Genomic DNA, 11,974 nt, shown 5'->3' on the forward strand with positions numbered 1-11,974 from the left:
ATATAAAAGAAAATTAGTGTAAATAAACTTGTTTGTTTTTTCCTTGCCTAAAAAGAATCGATAAGAGAATCGATAAGATAATCGATAAGGAATCGAATCGATAAGCAAGAATCGTTATGGAATCGGAATCGTTCAAATCTTATCAATTCTCATTCCTAGCTACAGGTAGGTTAGTCAAAACATACTCATTCCGGTTGCCGCACGAAAATGGATAAATGGTTGAAAAAATAGTTCATCCCCGGTCCTTTAGTCCAGAGAGACACCAACCGCTACTACTAGTAGAAGGCCTACAATCGAGGATGCACCTGCCGGCGACAGCAACCCATGTTGTTTGCTCTTCCAAGTCTACATCGGATCAGGATGTTAGCAGCAGTACAGTTGTTGCTAGCCAAGCTACTAGCTTTTTTGTGTGCAAATAAACTCAGTGTGACAGACATTGTCAAACGCGACATAACAACGCACCTCAGTGAAAAGACTTTGATGCCCTTTGCCACGACGTACTTATGTGAGAGTGGGTTCTCAGCTCTGACGAGCATGAAAATAAAATACTGGCAGAGACTGTGTGGAAAACGATTTAAGACTTTCTGAAATTCAGCCAGACATCACACTGGGCCACAGGGACCCCTATCATCTACAACACACACACACAGACACAGACAACACAGACACACACACACACAAATATGCACTCACTCTATCAGATCAAAATGTTAACAGGAGCATTCTGATGTGCTGTTCTGGCTGAAGAAGGTCATGAGACTTTTTACAGCATTTTCAGTTTCCTTCCAAGCTACCATTTCTCATGTACACGTTTCAGCAAGTGAGTAAGAACAGGTATTACCATGTGGGACAGCAGACACACACACTTTACAAACGGTGTTTTAGCCCAGTTCTCTGGTGAACTGTTATTTAGCTGACCCACCTGGTTTCCCAGAGCCATATAAATGTCTGTGTGATGCACTGAGGTAAAGAGCATCCTGGGTAAAATGTGTTGATCCTCATTTGAACTGTACAGCACAATTGGGCAGCCAGGTTTGAGGAATGCATCTACAACAAGCTGGAAGGCAAAGATCGCCATATTTGTTTGAAGGACATTTTAAAATCAAAAAGACTCTTTTGAAGCATTGAAAAACACACAAAAAATAAAAAAGCTGGGCTAGAATAATGCCCATTGTATCTCTGTGTAGGTGAATTCAGATTAAAAATAGCGATGCATTGCATTCAACTTAAAACCACTGTAAAACAACAACCTACAAAACCTAGATCCACCTTGATCCGCAGTCTAGTTCCAGTCCCAAAGTAAAGAACAATCCAGGAGTTTCTCCTTAAGGCAGCGACCGATGTTATGGAGCTGGACCTGAACACCACATCAGATGGCTTGAGAACTTAATCTTTGACCAGATCAGACTGTAGAAGAGCCAATAACACACTGACAAACAGGGATGTGGTCATTCACTGCTTCACCACAGTAATATGATTCCTTTAAGTTTAGTAAAATTATTATTATTCAGAAATAAACAACACAGACACATACATTTCAATACAGTATCACATATTTTCCTCATTAATATTTTCTAACTTGGCGTTTATCTTCTTCGTTACACTCATCTTTGTTAAAGCAGAACCTTGAAACAGGGGCTGTTTGCGATGGGCCGATGTCAAAAATTGCATCTCCAGGGTTGTCCTGAAAGACACCTGCCCAAAGCACCTGAGATCCTCCAGGAATAAGAGCAGAGGACAGAAGCTCCCAGGATTCGTTGCCTTCGCAACACTGAAACGCCGCACCTTGGAGGGTTCGGAAGGTTTCCCCTTTAGTGTCCCGAGTATTAAGCCTCAGAAGTTTGACTTTTGATTCGAATCCGTTCTTGGCGTTCACCAATAAGTATTTGTTCGTTCCATGGTCAGTAAAAAAGCAATATTTGAGTATGACCCAATGGTGAAACGTTCCCTGTGTATCCTTCTAGAGATGTTATTCAGGTCAAGAACTTCACAGTATCCACAGAGATCCCCAGGGAGAGATCCGCATGTCAACAGAGTACCGTTACTGATGAAAGGAAGTAAAGTCATGTTGTTTGCAGCTGAATTTGAAATTTGTTTAAGCATTTGCAGTGTGAGGCTCAGGGTCATCTGATGAAGTTGAGGTGGGTTATCCGTGAGGACGAATAGTTTATTGATTCCAACGGCGAAATGAACAATATTCCCATCAAAAACTTGCGTTTCTTTACAAAGAGCATATCTGCAAGCAGCCAGAAGAAACGCGAGTAAAGAGGCTCCCATTTTGTGCAAAAATTCAGCTACATTTTTCTGAACAAGGAACCTACTGCAGACGATTTGCTTTCTCTGAACGCCCTATTACAGAAGTAACCTACTAGCCTGACGTTGTCATACTCATAATTCTAGTCAGAATATGAGTCTGATACTGCTCCATTGGGCTGTGATTATGGGGCGTGTTTCAACCGAACCAGGAGAAAAGATGCCTCTTCGCTCAATTGGTTACCTACAACCAATCAGAGCAACGTAGTATGTGACCAGGGCCAGCTGATAAATTAAACTTTTACCGGATCCCGTAGGAAGGAAGGCAAAAACATCTTTTGATTGACAAATGCCTTGATCGCGTTTCTCTGTTCCTCTTTCAAAATGAATGCACTGTCAACGTCTAAATGGACTCGAATCTATACATTTCAGCTCTCCAGCGGCAGCCATGTTTGTTGAAAACGAATTTAACCCGTGTGTTGGTGGCGTGATTGATTACGTTACGGTTGATCATCTGTCCATCATCGTATAAAGCCCGCCCTGACGGTCCGCCATCATTTCTCCCCAACGGAGCGATGCCAGACCGAACTTCCAGACCTCAAATGTTGTGGGCTAAGTTCGGATGGTATCCAGGCTAGTAACCTACACCAGTATAAAAAGTTGTTCAGTTCCCCTTTTCGCAAAAAGAAGCTTTAACTTCCGCCTTCGATAGTGCAGGAAAAGTATCGTAAAAATTGGGTCACTTTTCTGAGTGGAAACACATCATGAAATTAAATATGAAATGTTGTGTTTAATATGAATGTAATGAAAGAAAATTATCAAGCCTGGATAAACGAAAGAGTCCGAGCGGTATGAACAAGAAATCAGTGCCCTAATTATTTTAAAGACAGCGCTCATTTCACTTACAGTCCTTGCCTGTTCGAAACATGGTCATACAGATCCGACTTGCTGCAGGTTCAACTTTAGCTGAGTAATGAATCTGTCGTACCAAATCCCCCCTGTGGCAGGTTACACTGATTTTATGCAACCCTATAATAACGGTCTACGCCCGGCTGTGACATGTGGTCAGTGTTGCAGTGTTGATCAGGAGAGGTCTACAAGCCAGCGGCCGGCCTACCCCCTCCAGTGAAAATCAAGTTTGTCCATACAATGTTTTTTTTTTATATGATACTCAACATAGGCCCTATTGGAACTGCCGTGCACCAATGACAGTCTCAAAAACACGGAATCAGACAGCCTGGGTTTCATACATCACACACCTAAGGAACCAATCGCTTGAATTTGCGGGGTGGGGCTTTACATGTTATTAGCATGAGACTATGTCGAAATGAGAGCTATCAGAAGAGAAGAGAGACTGTAAAATACTGGCAGCAGAGACGCCAGTATTTTACAGTGCATCTACTGTAATTTATTTTAACAGTATACTGGATTAGCCTGTATGGCAGTAGGATAACTGGGTTTTAAGGTAATTCTACAGTATATGCATTTTACTGTTCATACAGTGGAGCGATAGTGGTTCAGGAGGTAGAGGAATCGTTCAACAATCGGAAGGTGCTACTCCAATTCCGACACTAATGATGTTAATGTATCCACAGTAGGCTGGAGTGTGTGTGTGTGTGTGTGTGTGTGGGGGGGGGGGGTCTAGATGTATCACAAGTGGTATGAACATATGTGTCTGAGAATCTGGTGGTGAAGATGGTGTCACCAGTGGAGTGTGTGGATGGGTGTATGTGTGAACATATCCACAGTAGGCTGAAGTGTGTGTGTACATATCCACAGTAGGCTGAAATGTGTGTGTGTGTGTGTGTGTGTGTGTGTGTGTGTGTGTGTGTGTGTGTGTGTGTGTGTGTGTGTGTGTGTGTGTGTGTGTGTGTGTGTGTGTGGTGAACATATCCACAGCAGACTGGAGTGTGTGAAACACTGGGTTTTTGGTTTATTCGGGCAAGTATGCGTTTGTTTGGGGGGGACGGGGGGGTTCAGCAGCAGGACTTGATGGTACTGAGCTGTTTTAGCGCTCCGGTCCTGGGGAGACCCCACCAAGGAGGCCAGCTTGATGTTGGTGTGGGGGGGCAGGTCCAACAGCCTCTCACAGAACCCTTATCTAGTGTTTGAGAGGAAGGGGAGATGCACCATTAGAGCACTGACATACACACAGTAAGGTTATAGTCCTTGTTTCAAGGTAAGACGGACTTGACAGGATGATCTTGAGCACTGCTATGGGTCTGTCTGCATGCTGTCTGTGTCTGTGGTGTGGAGTTTGGACAGGAGACTGGGGCTCTGTATCTGACCATCAAGGATTTTTACGACAAACTGGGTCTTAACCTAACAACTGGGTGGCTGTCAGTGGCGGTTCTACACGGAGGCCTGGGGTGGCCCGTACCGCCGTAGACATGTCCCTGGCCACCCCTGTGGCCACCCCGTGCTGACCAACTAAAAAAAATAATTCTTTATTATGATTTTACACCCGAGCGCCAAAAGCGGAACTTATGCGACGCAACGTTCTACAAGGGTAAATGAATGCGGCGCACCCAAACACTGTAGTCTGCCAGGTGTGGAGCTCGTCGGTGAATGAGAGCTCAGCAACTACTATTCATGGACATAGATATATATAAAGGCTAGCTGTCTCTTTATATATATCTATGTTCATTGATACCATGTGACGTTACTGTGTCTAAGCGCTGCCATATTTGTGTCCAACACGGACACAGTAGTCTAGCTGTGCGTCGGTCACAACCCACAGAAAGTTCATATGCCCGGGATATGTTGTGCTGTTGGATGCGACAACTGTCGCCAAAGAAACCCAGAAATACAATTTTGTTCTATTCCAAAAGATTTAGGGAATGACTGACCTGTTAAGTGAAATGCAACACGTTGATACAATCGTGAATAATTACTGTGTCTTATTAAAGCTAAACTCTCCTGAGCAAGCTAGAGTGCTAATAGCTAGCAAGCTGTTTTGCCCTTTACTAAAGGCTTTAGCTATAACTCGTTAGCCCATATTGGCACTCTTAACCACCACTAAAATAACACGGTTGATAATCGCTGTTTGAATTACTTACATGACCTGTGTGATCACATACATATTTTTTGTCTCCAGATGCCATATCTTGGTGTCGTTCACCCATCCTGCAACTGCATATTGATAGGCATTTGTACTCTTGAAATCTCCGGTGTATGGGGATGGATTATGTACAAGATACATGTAAATGTCGGGAAAAGAAAGTTGGTGGCAGACGCTTTGCAGACTTTAAGGGACAAAATAAAGTTGAAGTTAATAAATATGGATCGCAGCCAATAATCAATGCCTTTTCCAAATATCGCTGTCCTTCTGTCTCATTTAGATGTGCTATCAGCTACAGGTCGCTAGCTTGCTCAGGACAGTTTAGGTTTGATAAGACACAGTAATTATTCACGATTGTATCACCGCCAAAAACAAATCCCAAAGGAGACAACACATAAAAAAGCACATGCTTAGATTTTAGTATGAATAGCAGTGGCGATTTTAGCCCGACATTTCTGGTGGGGCAATTTTGTATGAAGATATGTTCGTTGTCATGACCGTGTTCGCCAGCTAACCAACCACTAGAATTTAAAAAGTCTAAATTTGAAGAAACTATAAACAGAAAACAATACTATTATAATATTATTATTATAATTATTATATTATTACTATATATTATTATATATGACTACCTAGCTACTATTGGTTACAAAAATCTTATAATTTTGATGTGCCCCTCTGGTTAAACACTGGCCCCTCCTTGGCCCCCCTAGTAAAAATTGTCTAGAACCGCCACTGGTGGCTGTTTTTTCCTCCCCTCAGAAAAGCAATCGATACCTCTGCAATTATGTGTATAAACATTTAGACAGGTAATTATATCAACTTACTTCACATGTGACGTCTCTGGTTGAGTGTCTCCTGCTGAGCAGGAGAGTCCTGCCTGCGTCTGGTGCTGAGCCTTGATGACCAGAAAGGGGCACTTCACTGAGGGGACAGAAACATGGAGAGCAGAAGGTGAGTCCGGATGATGGCATCAGTGTGTGTTTGTGTTTGCATGTGTCTGTTTGAATTTTTCACATTTCTGATGTAGAAGAGGGTGTATGCTGTGCTGTCTGTCTCTTTGCATTTGTTTGTGTGTGTGTACCTTTCTGGTGTAAAAAAGCATGTAGGCAGTGCTGGCTCTATCTCTGAGTACAGCCTCCTGAGTGGTGGGGGAGACTTCCTCATCATTTAGAGAGAGCCAGAGTCCCCCTTCCTCGGCACAGTCACTTGTGTAATGACCTGGAGGTGTCAGTGAACCACAGATCAGAAACCAACACACTCACACACTCATATTTACCTGTGTGTGCTCCTTATAGAGTCTGTGTTTCTGTGATGTCCACACTCATACAAAAATATGGGTCTTATTTGCCTGTGTGTGTGTGTGTGTGTGTCTTACCGCAGTCCGTATTGGTCCCAATGTGGCTCAGCACGCTCATTAAGGAGTAGGTGGAGCTGCCTCCCTCCTGACAGGAGAAACACAAGTGTCATTTATACATCATGGGGCTCATGTTGTTTACACACTATCACTATACGATACCATACTTACATTACAACCGTTCAGCACCACCATAGTGGAACACTCATAGTACAACACACATGAACACATTACTCATTTCACTACCCTCAATAACTCATGTAACCTTTTTCACATAAATGACTTCCACTTGAGCCAAACTAAGATCTCAGCCTAAGTGTCTCCCTGTGTGTCTCACCACCTTCTCTCTCTCTGTCCCTGCCTCTAGCTCCTGAGTGATGGAGGATGCTGGGTAAAAGGAAGGAAGGAGGGAAAGATGAGCTTCTTCTACAGCATCAACTCAGTCACCTCTGACTATCGATTTTAAATTAATAGTTTACATGCAAAGATGCTAGTGTTTTTGAGAATCTATACACTATCATAAAACATAATATTGTGATTTCTTACACCCCTAATCAGCATGTGTGTTCTGTAGGAATCAGACCCATAACCTTGGTGTTGTTGTTAGCAATGGTTCTGCGAGTTGAGGCACAGGGACACACGCAAGTTCATTGGTTCGACGTGTGTGACACAGCGTCCACTGTGAGCAGAGAGGAGACTTGCCTTTAGAGGAAGACGCCCCCTCTAGAACAGAGGGGGCTGCAGGGCAGCAGCCTGATCCTGCACTGGGGGCCGGAACCTGAGGGGACTCGCCACACCTTCCTGCAATGTCCTCAGTCCTGAAAACACATTATTAGTGTGTGTGTGTGTGTGTGTGTGTGTGTGTGTGTGTGTGTGTGTGTGTGTGTGTGAGAGAGGGAGAGAGAGAGAGAGAGAGAGAGAGAGAGAGAGAGAGAAACACAGTTAGAAATTATATTTTACTGTGATAAATTCAAATCACTCCCGAAGTCTATTTTACACAAGCCCCCTGGTGGACCACAAAGGCTAAGACTGTTCCATGTGAACGGTTATTAGCCTGAGAGGACTCCCAAATCCTTCCTGCCAAGTCCTCAGTCCTGGAAACACACATTATCATTGTGTGCGTGAGTGTGTGTGTGTGTGTGTGTGTGTGTGAGAGAGAGAGAGAGAGAGAGAGAGAGAGAGAGAGAGAGAGAGAGAGAGAGAAGCACAGTTACAAAATATTTCACTGTTACATGTAAGGCCCATACAACTCCCGAAGCCTATTTTTCATCAGATCTTCAGTATTTTGTCGCCGCCTGGTGGACCTTCAAGGCTAAGACTGTTACATGTGAACAGGTATTTTCATAACAAATCTCCAAATGAATAGAATCATTTAAAATAGACAGGGTATAGATAGGTAGTCTTGAGTCTGTTCCATTTCTCGGCTACATGCATGTATGGGTGGGTGTGTGTTTGTGCTTGATTGTTTGTGAATGTGTGTGCATGTGTGCGCATGCTTGTTTGTATGTGTGTGTGTTTAAGTGTATCACCACCTTTGTTTGATCTGGAGCTCTGTCTCCAGCTGAAGCGGTGCCATGCTTTTGGTGAGGGTGAAGGGGCAAAACCTCTTCAGGTGTAAAATGAGAACCCTAGAGAGAAAGAGTATAATTATAATCTGGTCCATAGGAGATATCTCTCCATCAGGACCAATGCCAGTGGAATGAATGATTGGCTGCTGTAGGTTACTCTGGTAAACAGGAGGAGTACAGGAGTAACTCCGTTACATTGGTGGCAATGGTGTTTGTACATGTGTCTCATGTGTTTCACATGTGTCTTGTGTGTTTCTCGAGTGTTTCTCATGTGTCACTGGTGTGTCTCATGTGTCTCTCATATGTCTCGTGTGTTGGTGCTTAAGTGGAGGTCAGTGGAGGCAGGCAAACTTACTGAGGTAGTGTGTAGAAACTACACCTCAGGCTCGACACCTGACCCCCACACCGCTCGCACTTGTACTCAACTTCTGATTCCTGTGGGCACAAACACATGTGACAAACCAATTTGTGTGTGTGTGTGTGTGTGAGAGAGAGAGTGTGTGTGTGTGTGTGTGTGTGCTCTGACTACATTGTGTGTATAGAGATTGAGATTGACTGTTAGTAACGTACGTTGAAGTAAAGCTCCAGGCTGTTTTGGACTGTGCCCTGCGCAACCATTTGGAGGGAGAGGTAGGTGGAGATCTCCTCCCTCCTGCTCTCAACTCCACAGCTGCTCAACAAACAAAAACACACATGAGGGCTACAGATCAATGCTTCACACACAGGAATAATGTCTGTAGATCTGCCATTATATCAGCCTGACTGACCTCCTGCAAGATCTTATGTGCTGGAGCTGGAAGGAGAGCAGAGTGTCCACTGGGCACTGATAGGACACATCCCCCATCTGGAGGGTGTGCCCAATGTCCTTGAGGCCCAAAAGACACTCCGAGAGGAACTCATGGGCGTCCTGCACACACACAAGCACATATATGACAAACACACAGATGCATACGGACATCAAACATGTCAACATGAACATGTGTGTGTTCTCACGTTCTGTGAGTTCCCCTTGAATTCTTGGTTGCGCAGGGCGATGCAGTCCTTCAGCTCCATCAGCACTGCCGCCTTCAGCTCCCTGTCCGTGGATGCCCTCAGGCACCAGAGACCCACAAAGGAGCTATGGAGAGAGAGAGGGGGTTGAGGGGAGTGTTTATGTTTGTGTTCATGGGATAATTTATGTCTGTGTGCAAATGTGCATTTGTGTGCATGGGTGTGTGTTTGTATGTGAGTGAATGTGTGTGTGTTTGAATGTGATTATATGTTAGTTTGTGAGCGTGTCAGTGAGTGTATGTGTGTGTGTATGTGAGTGTGTGTGTGTGTATGTGTATGTGAGCGTGTCAGTGAGTTTGTGTGTTTGTACTTACCTGAGGAGCAGTGCTGAGGGCTCCTGCCTCCATGTCTCCTCCTGCAGGAGCAGCTGGATGCAGAGGGGCTGCAGAGCGAACAGACACTGCAGGGTGGAGTTAATATAGCAGGTCTGTCCGAGGTTAGGCAGCCTGAGAGGAAAATAAACCAGAAAGTCAAACACAAACTGCCAAGAGCTACTCAAGCAAGCATCATTCATGCACATAAACACTGCCTAAGTGAATACACATCAAATGTAACCTCTGCTTGACTTCAATATATGTTCAATATATATATATGCTGGACAGTCATACTGAATGTGAACACACACATCACTCCTCTAGGTGGTTTAAAATGAGAATGGTGATCTGGGTGACTTACCCCCTGCACTTCAACTGCTGGGCCGGGAGAACATGCGGCTTTCTCTCTGGGGCCTCCGGGGCAATGAGCAGGGTCACAGGGGGTGTCCTGGCCCTACTCTCTGGGGCCTCCGGGGCAATGAGCAGGGTCACAGGGGGTGTCCTGGCCCTACTCTCTGGGGCCTCCGGGGCAATGAGAAGGGCCACAGGGGGTGTCCTGGCCCTACTCTCTGGGGCCTCCGGGGCAATGAGGAGGGCCACAGGGGCTGACCTGGCCCTCTTTTTACGGCCCCTTGATGGGGACCGGCTCTCCTCCACGAGTTGGACCGTTGACCTGTACAAACACAGTTTGGAGGTGAGTGTTAGTAAACCCAGTACTCAAGTTGAGGCTAAAAGAATGTGATGTGGGACTGGATGCAGCCTGGGGTTAGTCTGGTCTGTGGGGCTGCAGCTGGATCTTACTGTGTTTCTATATGACATTTACGAGTGTATATAAGTTCATAAAGGTGTGATATGGGAACAAAGACTGCAGCTGGATCTTATAGTGAATCTATATGATGTTTCTGTCTGTGATGTGACACAGTAGCTATGACAACATGAGGAACAGCAGTATGGAGTGGTGAGGCAGCATTAGGGAAGTTAGTGAGGGCACATATGTGTGTCGTGTCCTGAATCAGCACTCACTGGTCCAGGGGGTCACAGCCTTTTGGGGTGTCCGGGCTGGGGACCTCCTTTACTGTGCTGGAGATCTGGTGACATGGAAAAACACTCCTGGCTGAGTTTGGCTTTTAACCTTAAAGTGTCTACATTCCACAAACAAATATAAGTTCATGTAAGTTTAATTGTCTAACAGTATATGTCTAACAATCTTATGTGTCACACAAAATAGTTGAGCCAAACTTTGATTATAAACTGCTAATTAGATGCTAATTAGATGACTGTAACTAAAGTGAAGATTGCTCCTGCAGATGCAGGTGTAATAGAAGGGAAGTCCATCTATGTTGCCATGGTTACCTGAGGGACCCCCCCTGACACAGGGCTTGGCTCCAGGCTGTCCAGAATAAAGAGAGACATGAGAACTTTAGTCAGCACACACACACACACACACACACACACACACACACACACACACACACACACACACAGCAACATGCATACACACACACACTTAGAATCCCACAGAATCAGATTCACTCGCACTGGTGTACTCTTACATCGCAGGTATACCAGCATCCCCAGTCTTGTCTTTTCTAAACAATCTCCTCAGCCAGTGACAAGGCCTCCTGTGTGAGAGATTAGAGAGATGAGAGGACTAACAAGACTTTTGGTTAACCTCAATTCAATGTTATTCATAATATTATTCATATTCATAGTATTATTGGTTTTGTTTTACATAGTACCATTAACATCCACTTTACCAATACATAAACACACATACACACGCACAACAGTTTACCTCTCCAAGCATTGCTCTGCCTGGACTTTCTTCCTCTGGTTAAAAAGGATGGACATATCAGCATTAATTTACTTAATAGAATTAAAAACCAATGATTTGATACAAAGGTCATCATTATTATTAGTATTGCTTCATTAGCCTATTATTACTGTTGTTTTCTTTTACCTTCCTCAGAGGAATACAAGGACAGCAAAGCATCTTTATATACTGTAGTGGTCACCTCAATCACAAATCCAATTATGAATCGATGTCAAATTCCAGACCATTTTATACTCGCGCTATGGCAAATTTATGACACGGCAATCAGTCTTTGTGACGTAATGACAACACATAGACAAACTCCAGTCAAAGACCTACCGTGGGCATTCTGAACCGAATTAATATTCTCCAAGGATATCGTTCCGCATAATTACAATGTAGACCAATAGACTGCTTCCGTGTCGTTTCACATGGAACTGAAGGCAGAACGTCTTTGCCTCCCTTAGACTTGTACATGCAAAACAATCCATGACTTTCTCAATGTTATTAAAATAACTTAACAGTATATATATAATGTCAGCGTATTTTTTAGTACAC

At 44.2% G+C, this 11,974-nt stretch overlaps 1 protein-coding gene and 1 long non-coding RNA gene across 2 annotated transcripts; both read right to left on the minus strand.

Annotated features, from left to right (window-relative positions):
* Positions 1-4,162: 4,162 nt before the first annotated feature.
* Positions 4,163-7,060, minus strand: LOC122133539. The gene is made up of 5 exons (XR_006152849.1): positions 7,012-7,060; positions 6,693-6,759; positions 6,399-6,535; positions 6,142-6,238; positions 4,163-4,354 (listed from the first exon to the last, which is right to left on the minus strand). It is a non-coding gene; the product is annotated as an uncharacterized LOC122133539 (long non-coding RNA).
* Positions 7,061-7,248: 188 nt separating this feature from the next.
* Positions 7,249-11,770, minus strand: LOC122133515 (ubiquitin carboxyl-terminal hydrolase 37-like). The gene is made up of 13 exons (XM_042709882.1): positions 11,564-11,770; positions 11,399-11,433; positions 11,157-11,225; positions 10,957-10,993; positions 10,627-10,691; positions 9,965-10,276; positions 9,604-9,735; positions 9,233-9,356; positions 9,007-9,146; positions 8,810-8,909; positions 8,595-8,674; positions 8,204-8,299; positions 7,249-7,489 (listed from the first exon to the last, which is right to left on the minus strand). The coding sequence occupies exons 1-13, from the start codon at positions 11,594-11,596 to the stop codon at positions 7,249-7,251; spliced, it is 1,464 nt and encodes a 487-aa protein (XP_042565816.1). The 5' UTR covers positions 11,597-11,770.
* Between the last annotated feature and the right edge of the window lie 204 nt (positions 11,771-11,974).

Source organism: Clupea harengus, chromosome 15, assembly GCF_900700415.2.
Source record: "Clupea harengus chromosome 15, Ch_v2.0.2, whole genome shotgun sequence".
NCBI classification, from domain to species: domain Eukaryota; kingdom Metazoa; phylum Chordata; class Actinopteri; order Clupeiformes; family Clupeidae; genus Clupea; species Clupea harengus.